General features: G+C 33.2%; 1 protein-coding gene and 1 long non-coding RNA gene across 2 annotated transcripts; both read right to left on the bottom strand.

Annotated features, from left to right (window-relative positions):
* Positions 1 to 2,961: 2,961 nt before the first annotated feature.
* LOC134282228 (uncharacterized) lies at positions 2,962 to 4,433 on the bottom strand. Its single transcript, XR_009995247.1, has 3 exons — positions 4,242 to 4,433; positions 3,105 to 3,244; positions 2,962 to 3,002 (listed from the first exon to the last, which is right to left on the bottom strand). It is a non-coding gene; the product is annotated as an uncharacterized LOC134282228 (long non-coding RNA).
* A 2,399-nt stretch (positions 4,434 to 6,832) lies between these two features.
* Positions 6,833 to 9,894, bottom strand: LOC134282229 (uncharacterized). Its single transcript, XM_062764657.1, has 3 exons — positions 9,584 to 9,894; positions 9,332 to 9,471; positions 6,833 to 9,193 (listed from the first exon to the last, which is right to left on the bottom strand). The coding sequence occupies exons 1-3, from the start codon at positions 9,843 to 9,845 to the stop codon at positions 8,186 to 8,188; spliced, it is 1,410 nt and encodes a 469-aa protein (XP_062620641.1). The 5' UTR covers positions 9,846 to 9,894; the 3' UTR covers positions 6,833 to 8,185.
* Positions 9,895 to 12,620: the final 2,726 nt, after the last annotated feature.

Here is a 12,620-nt window from a genome sequence, read left to right as displayed (position 1 = left end):
TATGTAAAACGTCAGTCAGCATTTGACTCAATGATAAATGTTATTTACTGACAAGATCATTGTATCGACCATAGAACTTACGAAATGATGACTTTAAACGAGACTGCTGATATTCTTGTTTCGTCAACTTGCTTCTCAATGATTTACCTCGTTTTAGAAATTGTTCAGACGTAGAGCATGCTCTTGCGTATCGAATCTACTGAGATATATATACTCCGTATGCAGGTGATGAAGGTATATTGCTGCATAAGTAAGGGAAGTTGACGATAGAAAAGTTAAAGTCATCACGTTTATCATATAGCTTGGTTGTTAGATAACCATTAGTGTCTTTTTCAAGTAAAATATCCAAATTTGAAACAGAAGTGTCAGACTCTGTGGTGTCTTTTATCTCAAGCTCACCAGGATATATCGTATCGACGTAAGAATGGAAATTACCATTATTAATTGACAATACGTTGTCGATATATGTAAATGTCGAGTTGAAGGCCACAGCAAGTGTTTTCCTCTTTTCACGCATAAGATTTTGCATAAATTCTCCTTCATATGAATATAAAAATAAGTGTGCTAATAACGGAGCGCAATTTGTACCCATGGAAATTCCAATAGGTTGTTGAAATACCTGGTATCCAAAAATCCAAGCATCTTCTTGATGTCAGCTTCAGAGGTTTTTCTGTATACCCCATCATGAGAGAAACATATGGCGAATGTGACCGGTCGACAGTTGATATTTACGCCTCCAAAGCAACGGATTCAACCTCTGATATATTTAAATTTGTATGGTTGTTTTCAGAAGTTGTACACTACAATATAGATGAAAGACTATTATTTTTATTTTTAGATTAAGAAAACGATTGTTAACTTATATACGCACATTTCTTTTTTAAATTGCAATATCTTTCGCCAATCTTAAAGTCCTGGTATAACCGCAGTAAGTTTTTATTTGACAGTTTATATTCTCCATATAACTTATTTGTAGCCTTTTTATTTGTAGTTCAAAGTCTAATTTGATAAAAATATCACAAAATGTAAGTTGTAAATACACACTATTCTTAGGCAGATTCTATAGGTTAGAATAAGTCTTTGCAGATAAAGTGCATTTTTATGATCATTTATTTGGTTAAAATTATCAAATTTTAGATGTTTTGAAACAATCATAGCAAAGTATTTAAACGAAACAAAATGGGCCATAGAAGCCACAAGAAGAAAAATAACGGCCCGTTGCTTTTTCAGGAGACATATGTATGTATTAAAGAAAATAAGCCGTACCCCTCAAAAGTATTATAAATTGTTAAGAAGAATCCGTGGTGAAAACTAGATATAATATGCATCTAATATTAAGTTGTTTTGTCAGACGATAGAGGAAGTATGCCTAATGAAATATATGGAGATAACGAAGAGTATTTAAGCTTAAGAGTCAATAAAACAATACAAAATGGGAGTAGAGCAAACATGTTCACGGACCTCTAAAACATTAGAGATGGGATCAGGTGCCATGGAGAAGTGCACCCGCTATGTTCTCCATGTCATGATCAGGAAATAAAGGTAAAACCCCTCATCAGATTAATACACTTGACGAGGAGAGTATGATTTATTTGAATAACAGAATGTTGAATTATTTTTTTTTTATCTAGAATGATTTCAAAGTACAACATCAAGGAAATATCTATGGAAGCATTATAATAAAAGTTACATTGACGATGCAATAAAGCATTTGTTTTATATGCCTGTTATCTCCAACAAGAAAGATTTGCAAATACTTTTATGGAGATCTTTACCCTTTTGTACATGTGTTTATACATGTATTTGAATAAACTCAGCAAATCAAAATGGTTTATCTTATTTATTAGTTGTTCTATCAAAGTAATACAAATTATATATAAGTAACACATCATTTATTGCAGCGTCACTTTCCTTTTTAAAACTGTAATTGTATATAGATTAACAATGTTTTAAAGCTTTCATATACCCTCATCTGCAAGATATATAGGGTAAACGTTTCAAGCAATTTTACTTGAATTTCTTTTTCTCATGTAGTTAATGGCTGATAAGGATACCAGCAAAAACAATGCACACCTGGCTGCTATCAATACTGTGTTGGATGGTGTCCATAACCCATCGTTCGCCTCATTTTTCAAAGCCGACGACAGGGGTTGAAACTCCAAAGATTTATTCAAGCAGTTGATATCGATACATATAAAGTATTTGACGATGGAAATACCATTGATCATATCTGAAGTAAGACACCAGAACGAAACGCATCTAATACATTTTTTTACAGCTTCAGTCACGTTGAAAGGTGAAGAAACGTTTGTATTGTCATTCAAATTATAAAGTTTACTAGGAGCAATTAATATATATTTAACTGTTTCATGACCGATTGTTCGCCTGCCGTTATGTTGTTTTGGAAATATGCTATCCACGTCACACCTGATGATTTCCATTCCATTTTGTTTGCTATCGTATTTATTAGGTTCGCTCCTGCTGAGTAATCAGCCACATTGGTTGTGGATCTGAGTGATCTATATTGCCGATTCAAACCGTAGTACGAGAATTGGGGTTGATTAACATTACTTAAACGAGATAAAATATACTGATATGTACATGCCTTGTATTTATCCCATAATTGTTTTGCAGATTCAAAAATATCCTTGCAAAGGTGTTTATGCTGAAAACAATTTGAAAAAAGTCTGGGTATAACAGTAAAACCTATTTGTAGTTTGTCTGACATTGTTAAGTCACAAAATGATGGAGTGTTTTTTCTTGGATTAATGTAACAGGTGACATGAAAATCAAATGCTCCTTGTTAATTTCCTCACATGTAATTTGGAAGTATGGATGAAGAAGCGGCATTAGTGCCACCTGGAGAACCCTCTAACGGCATCAATCCACTCCTGACCTTTAGAAGAGAAGTTCTGGTAGTGAACTTCGTACAAGTTGCAAAATTTATCACCGTTGTTTATAGCATATGACGTCTGTTGGCTTTCTTTGCACGGGAATCGTCTCTGAAAAAAAAATGGAAATTTTCAAACGTCCATAAAAAGAATTTGAAATACAATTTAAAAGGAATAAAATGCATCACATTTATTTTTTTTAAAACTTTTTACTTCCAAGCAGTTGCTGTACCAATTACAGTCTTTACCGGATGGACTGTAGCAATGGTTCAGAAGATGAGTTTCATCCGTTGGTGGAGTTTGTGTTTGACGTGGGGCATCCACTACACACGCACAATCATCAGGAACATCACCTATAAATAAACATGAAATTTCCGGTTTATTTCATATTATATTTTATTGCAGTGACGGTAACCTTTATGTAAAAAGAGAGAAATTAAATGAGACTCACATAAAATTTTACTCTCTCTTTAAAGTTTAAATAATCGATTTTAAAAAGTCCATTTTTCTGTTTCTTCCACAACCATATAAGGTTTAGTTTTGTGATCACGGATATTGCAAAATTTTGAATCCGACACATTTTTAGGAAGAGAATAATGCTCAGGCAACCCGTTCGTTCCACGAACTGAACTTCAATTTGCAAAAAAATACAATGTAAACATTTCTTATATTCTTAATCACAAGGAGACCTAGTATTGTATTTCATCATATTTCAAGTTGAACCACTCTTTGTTGTTCTTAGAATGAAACAAATGGATATAACAAACAGCATTCAAGATCAAAAGTCCATAAAACAAAACAAAACAGGAGCAGAAAAAAACACGGACCTACAAACATTGGAGGTGGGATCAAGTACCATATAGGAGTAAGCATTCCTTGCCGGCCGGTCACACCCACCATGTGCCATAGATCATTGCTTCCAAAGTTTTCAAATTAGAAACAGTGCTTGGAAATCGAATATGAAAAACATAATCTGTCTACATGATTTGTTCTTTCACCCGATAGACCTGTTTGACATGCCATTACTGCTGCAATAAATTTAGTTGAAGATAAGTATCTTATATCTGACACTTTTTTAAAGGGTTCAAAGTTCAGGGAATATTTTATACAATTAATGCCAAATTTTTGACATCATAGACAGCTGTGCTTTTATATTGAAAATAAATAGATGGTCTTTAGATCGCTTAAATCTGACTTACAACAAATTTGGGTGTACGTCTATGACGTAAAAATTTTGAATTTTTCTCTTGGGAGGGTTTGCTTATAACGTTCAAAAGTCATGTATAATACATAATGTATATCAAATAGATAGCAATACAATGAATTATTTTAAACTTTACCTTTACTAACCTTCAGAAATTTCATACATGTAGCTCTCCATCATGCACGCCCCGTGGGGATCCGGGTTAGAATAGGTCCTCAGTACCCTTGCTTGTCGTAAAAGGCGACTAAATGGGGCGGTCCTTCGGATGAGACCGTATAAACCGAGGCGCCGTGTCACAGCAGGTGTGGCACGATAAAGATCCCTCCCTTCTCAAGACCGTAAATGCATAGGCCTAATTTTTGCAGCCCTTCACCGGCAATGGTGACGTCTCCATATCAGTGAAATATTCTGGAGAGGGACGTTAAGCAGTATACAATCAATCAATCCATCATGCACTGGTAATGGCAGTAGGTTGCTGAGTGGTGTAGACAAATGGCGTTTCCTTTTAAAACTGTCTGAATGTATTCATTTGTCATGCAGGTAGCCCATTGGTACTTTGAATAATATGGGTCTAGAAGCACACATTCCGGAAAACCTGCTGGTCCATAGTTGCGATATCGATTACAGGAACCTGTCAACAACTCCAAATCAACAATTATAATCATGAACAGGTATCCTAAACCCATTGCTTCCATTTTATAGGGTTTTTTTCTGTAAAATATGTTATCTCTGACGGATTTATAATATGTGTTGAAAGCCGTCATTGAAAAACAGAAAAATGGATTTTCAGGTAGTTTTCTTTTGTAAAGATAAATTTCTTTAGTATGTTGAACATAGAAGTGGTGTATCTCGTTTGAACTCAACATTTTGCAATTTTTTTGCTTGATATTATGTCATTGTCAAAAAATGCAATCTATCATCGATTCGAATGTTGGGCGATTGTTTTCACCGAATTATCTACGGATTTGTCCATCATAGACAAGGACCACACGGTGGATGTGGTATCTACTTCTTCACGGCACCTGATCCCACTCCATGTTTTTAAGGCCCGTTTAACTTCCGCTCCAGAGAGATTTTTTAACATGAGTGACTCGTTTCCAAAATATTCTTATATATTGATTAGTAGAGAAATTAGAATTTCATGTTGAAAAGTAAAGTTAACATGTAAATAAAATGTAAAGAATAAAGTGACATTTCTTCTTAATGTAACTGTGTTAAGTCCAAAGAATGATCAACGATACACTGGAAAACATTAGAAACAGAAATGAAGTAATGTTTTTTTTTCATTTTTCATTGTATCACTGTAAATATTTTATTTGTGAACAAATTATCTAATTGTGTATAATGTTTTAGTTTTTTTTTATCTGTCCTTGTGTTCATTATATTTGCACGTACTGAAAACTCAGAAAACAAAATATACCTATGGGGCTCTTTTATATAAATAAGTGGAGAATAAAATTATTACAACATTATTCATTTTCCTATTGCAGAATTATTTCAAATAGTTTCAAAATCATAAAAATGTTTACTACTGATATCCAGGGCAGTTTGGTAGACTTGGTAAGGACACGAAGGCACTGGATGACTACAGGCTGTTATAACTGTCAATCCCTGTATATTGTTTGATTTTTTGTTATAACTTTTTTTTAAAGTCTCTTCGAAGACGCCCTAATAATCAACATCAAGTGTGTCTGAGGCTTTTTGGATTGGATATCTTAGATATGTCTTGAGATAATCTGATCATCTTTCTTATTTTTCATATAAAAGCAATTTTTAAAAACATTATTTAAAAAAGTGCATTTATAATTTCTGTTTTCTGGACTGAAAGTGGAGCTCCATACAAAAATAGGAAACATGGAGACAACAACAATCAAAACTTCCTGTCTGGGTAATAAATGGTGCGAAGTGCAAATCGGAAATTGTTTTACGGGTAGAAAAGTAATTAAAGGGATTTAAATGACACCAAGACACTTGTCAAGCCAATTGTATTGGATGGCATATCAGTTATACTACATGTAGTCCCGATTAGGTAGATACTCATTGCAAAATCAAAAAATAATAAGTGCGTGTTAGGAATTTTTTTAGGTGTGTAAGTCAAGTTTTAACACTTCCTCTAATTAAAGCTGTACACGATTTCTAAAAGAAATATGGGCATCAAAATCCTTTATTTGTCTTTATAATTATCTGAAGGCCTTATATAAGTCGCACACTTAGTCAGTAAACTGCAATAACTATAAACAAAAATAATGTAAGGTAAACAGCACGAACAATTGTCGCCCATTGCACACAGGTAAAGAGAATGCTCTTGGAAGCTTCATGTTTATTTATGGGTAAATATGGCATATCATGTAAAACTGTTCGAATAGTCCTATCCACACTTTTAAAAAATTATGTCCCTTGGCCGCCATCTTAGGGGATAAACCCATACAATCCACACGTTAGCCTTTGTAGTTTTCAGGTTTGTAACTTCTTCATTTGACTTTTAAAAAGCTTTGTCCCTTGTGTACCGATTGCCCCAAGATGGGGCTACCCACATATTGAAAGAAAAAAAGAAACGCACTGGATTTATCACAGCATGCCCAAATATTTGGTAGCATAAAGAGGAGAAATGACGTTTCTTTCCCTTTTGACCTTTTGATTGATCCCGCAAAGGGAAACAACTTTTGCAAGTGTGGGTTGGACTAAGACAAATTTAAGGAGAGTTTTCCACATTTCTCCTTACTTCATCAAAACATGATTGGGCGTACAATTTTAATTTCAAAAAAATATTTACATGTAAATTTGAGAATTCTACAATTATTCTACAAATGTATATATTACTAAAAATTTCAGTAAGAATATACGAATAAGTATTTCGAACTAGAGCCGAGCTCGTTGCAAAGCAACAAGTAGGTCTTCCGTCCTGTTTGACCGGAAGTAACTTTCATTTGAAAAAAAAAAAGAGTGATGAAATCGAAAAATGGTTTAATCCTCCAAATCTATGTTTATTTTTGCAAAATCAAGCCATTTTTGGCAACTTCCGGTTTGACCGGAAGTACTGTCAACGGACGGAAAATTAAAATTTAAGCTTCCAGTGACATATGATATCCAAAAACCTGTCAAGAACAACAAAAATATGCAATTTTTGACTACTTCCGGTTTGACCGGAAGTGACGTCACCGGACGTATTTTGACAACTTCAATTGATAAAGCTTGACATTTTGAATAACTTTGCTTATTTGACGTATCATAAATTTTCAATACTTTTTGAGATATTAAACAAAAACTTTCAAGGACCCTAGATCCCTAATTTTAGGGGCCAGCCCCTTTTTAATGATATCAAATGAAAGCGCTTGTAATTATGCACAACTTTTATTCAACATGTCTTAACAAAATATTTTTAGTTTTCAAGATAAAAAGGAAAATATCTGTAATTTTTCGTTCTTTTAGACGTTCTAATTTTTGACCCCTATATAACGCCATTTTGAATGCAGAAATCGAAAAACAAAAACCGATGTGCACAACTTCAATCCTTCTGTTATCTAAAACAAGTAAAATTTTTGCTCCACCTTTTGTGGTCTCTGAGCCTTTATCCGGAAACGAAAGCCTATGATTTTTCGTTTAAAGGGGAATAACTCAAAACTGGAAGTGACTTTTTGATATTTTAGTCATTATTCTGATAGAGTTTATAAACGTCTATAACCTCTGAAAAATTGAGCGAAATCCGTTGAGAAATGAGTGAGATATGAGGCCTCAAAGTTGGCGTCTAGGAAGTAGAAGAAAAACAAAAAAGAATAAAAATCTTTACCAACAGAATCAGTAGAAGGTCTTCCGTTGGAAACGGAAGACCTTAATTATGATTTGTAAAATCGAAGCACTGATTATGTATAGTAAAATGTTTTAACAAATTATTCTCCCTGCCTAGGAGTTGTTCAATATGTTTACAATGTAACATTTTATTTTGACATGAATCATAATCAAACATTTACGCTTTAGAAATGTACAAAATATCCGTATGTATATAACCACTAGCATTATCTTATGTATATTTTTGTTCATTTACAGTTATTAACTACAGTTTAAATATGTCTTTGTTTCAAAAACTTAGCTTTTAAATAATTTTGCTGGCATTGCGCCTGTTCAGGCATATAATTACAGAAATAAATATTATCAAAAGCAGAAAAGCCCCGATTGCAATAAAAATTCTGTTTGTTAACGACCAGAACCCTTCTTCTGTATCTCTTTTACTGGCAGACGGTTCGATTTCGATAGTTTTGTTAGAGCAGTTGTAGTCAGCGCACACCGCAAAGTTTACGAGGGAAATTTCAGTGATCATATCTGAACTTAGACTGCCATCACGGAATGCTTGAGTTATTTCTTCAACAACTGTGGTGATATTTACATCTGAGGAAGCGTTCCTTCTGTCATTTAAATTATATAATTTGCTGGGTGCAAGTAAAATGTTTAAAAAGTGCCTTCTCGAATACTGCAAGGATTCGTCTGCCGTTATGTTGTTTTGAAAGTATGCCACCCATGTCACTCCTTTTAAATCCCATTTCATTTCATTTGCAATCGCTTTAACAAGGTCAGCCCCAGCTGAATAATCATCTGTTGATTCCAAAGAACGCCGCGACCTTGTTTGCCTGTTAAGACCAATATACCTGATTTGGATTTGTTGAATTTTTCCCTCTTCAGACAAATTTTCGCGGTTTTTGCATGCGATGCGTACATTCAATAACTGCTTAGCTGATAGAAATATATCTTTACAGAGATGTCTTGTTCGATAACAATTTGACATCAGTCCCGGTATAACAGTATAAAAGATTCTCCATTTATCCATGAAGGATAAATCGCAAAACGATGGTGCATTTTTAAGTGGGCTTGTATAACAACCCAAATGAGAATTGAATGCTTTCTCTTTTATTTCACCGCAAGTGATTGTTAAAAAGGGACGAAGAAGTGGCACTAACGCCACCTGTAAACACCCTCTAACGGCATCAATCCACTGCTGACCTTCAGAAGAGAAGCGCTGGTAATGGTTTTCGTACAAGGAGCAAAATTTAAGACCATAGTTTATTGCGTATGATGTTTGTTGCATTTCTTGACATGGGAATCTTCTCTGTTTTAACAAAGAAAAAATGATGGATAGTCAAACCTTTCAAAACAAATATTTTATATACAATTTTACAAACATATTAATTGTTTTAATCATAAGAATTTCAATAAAGAATGAAAGCATTCTATTGAAACTATTTACCTCCAAGCAGTCGCTGTACCAATTGCAGTCTTTACCGGATGGACTGTAGCAATGACTCGGAAGCTGAGTTTGATTCGTTGGTGGAGTTTGTGTTTGTTTTGGTGCATCAACGCCACACGCACAATCGTTACTAACTTGTCCTGAGAAATGTAAAATAAAGAGAATTTTTCGTTCAATTAAAAAAATCCTACCCCTAGTAACATTATGCATTTGCTTGCTGTCCGTATATAAAATGGAAGATGTTTTCCCTACCTTGAGCAATTTCATATAATTCCATCATGCATTGGTAGTAGCAGTAGGTTGCGGTGATGTCCCTACAGATGGCGTTTCCTTTTGACACTGTCTGTATGTATTTATTAGTTAAGCACGTCGCCCATTGGTACTTGAAGTAATATGGAGTTAAAAGCACACATTCAGGAGTACCAACTGGTCCGTAGTTCCGATCGCAATCTCCAGACACCAACTTTAGTCCAGTAATTCCACTGAGAACAAAATAGAAGAAAATTCTGGCCATCTTTAATTTTCTTCCCTCTAGCTGGAACGCCAAACGCCTAATTCAAGGTATTTGCACTAATCATGTCACGTGGTTTATTTTTTAAGGGTTTGGAAAAACCGTCCATTATTTGAAAAATGTTTTGAGTGTGCAGTCTGACGAGACTGTATATTTTCTTAAAAAACCCGAATTTTACTTGAAAGTTAAACAAAGCCATTGCCTTCACTCATGAGGCCTATTTTGGATATATATTTCATTTTATTCTTTATAAACATCGTGTATATCACTTTTATAAGACCTAAATATAACTTCAAAAAGAACGCAGTGGTTAGAGTGTCTGGTCTAGATTTGATAAGGAAGGAGCTGATCCTTACGTCGTGGGTTCGAATCCAACTGTGGAACGTGGAGGCCGGTCTTTCGGATTAGACTGTATAAATCGGGGTTCCGTAACACAGTAGATGCTGGCACGAAAACGTCCCCCTGCTCAATGGCCCTAAGGGCCGAGTATAGAACAAAATATGCGCGGCAAGTAATGGCGTCTCCATATGAGTGAAAATTCTCGAGAGGGACGTTAAGCAACATACAATAAATCAATCAATCTATAAGACCAAACAACGAGATCAGGCTTTAGTTGTGTACCAAAAAGAGAATTTCCATTATTTTAAACTGCTACATGTATATACAACAATTTTAGAAAAGGCTAACATCGTTTTTTTTTAACCTTGTTAAAGGTGTAAAAGTAACCCCAATTATATACAAATACGTAGATATTATGGAATATAACTTTAAACAAAAGTCCTACAATAAAATTAAATCTTCAATATATTGCCACTTTGTGAACGTGCAATTTTTTTTTAAATATTACAAATATTAATATCTGTCATGTTTGGGATGCGGTATCTGACCTTAATCTCCACGAATGAACATGGGTTTTTTTTTTTAAATCCTAAGTCGGTGTGTTGAAGGCCATATTCAAATTTAAAAAAGAATGCATGAATCAATTATAAAATGTTAGACATAAACAAAGAACAAAGTGAAAAATTCATTTACCTGGAAATTATAGGTAAGATTTTCTTATAAAGTCTATCTTGTAGATGCATCCCTATATTCGGAAAGTAGTCGGAAATTAGCTCTTCAGAGGTAATGTGTTTTGTTGATGTACCCGACTTTAAATAAATATTATCTTATTTTATACATGCATTACATGCATTAATTAATGGAATTCTTCATTGTTCGTTATCTTTAGTTTTATACATTTGACTCATCTTCATCAATAGCCCTAAACAAATATAGAGCGGTACTCTAAAAATCCAGTAGAAAATCCAGTAGAAAATTGATCAAGAACAAAATATCAAAAACTGACATTTTCTTTGTTCACAGAGTAAAATTCAAGGCGGTATAACCGGATATGTTTGCTTATTAATATTCGTTTAAGAGATTTCTATCTATCAAATTTGATTTTATTCAAACGCTATACTCTACATGTGTATCTTATTAAATCACAAAAATCCCCTTTTCTCTCCAGTTTTTTAACAAATAAGAGTTTTAAATACGTAGAGTAAGGTTGTCCTAAAAAGGTGACTTTGCTATTCACGTTTTAAATCTTCCTATGCAATCTTTAATCGTAAAATCGTAAGATCGTAAATCCAATGATTTGCTAATGCGTTTTTTTTACACTTAAATAAAATTTGATAACAACTTCCTGTTTGATTAAATACAAAACATAAATACTAAAGTAAGAATATATCGTTATTCATAAAAGTGTTCAAAATGTCAAAGAAATGTCTAAATCGGGAAGATTTTTGTTCTGCTCTTCACTGGGAAGAATAGAACTACTAAATTGTATGTAGCATATAATTTGTATGTAAATATCATTCTATAACGTTAACTGAAAGATTTGAATATAAATATTTTTGTTTTTATTAATTGTCTGATTGCCATATGGCATAAGGAAATAAAAAAAAAAAAGGAATTGTTATAAAAATCAAACATCTGAGTCAAAACTTAAAAATTACTACAATAGGAAACATTTATGCTTGTATTCCATCCTAATTTATTTAGGACATTTAATTGTTTGAATTGTTTTTTTTTTTATTTTTTAAGTGGCTCTTGTCTGTACTGGCCTTGTTCAAGTGTAGAATTACAACTGATAAAATAAGTAAAGTAAAGGATATCCGTGCCATATTGTTCAAAATATTGATGTAGAACCTGATAAAATAAGTAAAGTAAAGGATATCCGTGCCATATTGTTCAAAATATTGATGTAGAACCAACAATTAATCCTCTGACAAATCAATCATCGAATTTGGCAATCACTAAAACCAGAATGCCATAACACTTATAACAAAAACTGTGGTTTGCTGTCCATTGCCAAGAAATCAAAAAAGAAGGCATTTTGTTGCTTGTATTTATTTATGTGTAAATACTCATATGAAGTGTTAAATGTTCGTTATATTTGGTAATGTTGCATTATAGATGTGTACATCATTGTATGTTTTATAAATCAAAAGGCCCAAGAAATGTACTTTAAAATCCAATCTTTATAGACGTTTTCCTGATTGTTGAAGATGATAGAAGTAGTTTTCAAAAAAAAAAAATGAAAAAAGAGACAACGAATGAAATAATGGTGATAAAAAACAGTATTCAATCTAAAAAATTTTATCAATATATCCTGTGTATTCTTGTTATTATTAATATTGCCATTTTTGTTTTGATAAGCCAAATTTTGCTATATTTTTCTTAAAAGAATTCATCTTATTGTTTTAAGAAGAAAAAAAATCAAGTCATTTTTGGGGG

This window comes from Saccostrea cucullata, unplaced genomic scaffold (genome assembly GCF_032062105.1).
Source record: "Saccostrea cucullata isolate Sc308-1 unplaced genomic scaffold, CSIRO_AGI_Scuc_v1 ctg16468, whole genome shotgun sequence".
Classification (NCBI taxonomy): domain Eukaryota; kingdom Metazoa; phylum Mollusca; class Bivalvia; order Ostreida; family Ostreidae; genus Saccostrea; species Saccostrea cuccullata.
Note: the sequence above shows the minus strand (reverse complement) of the source record. Positions and strands in the feature narration are given on the sequence as shown.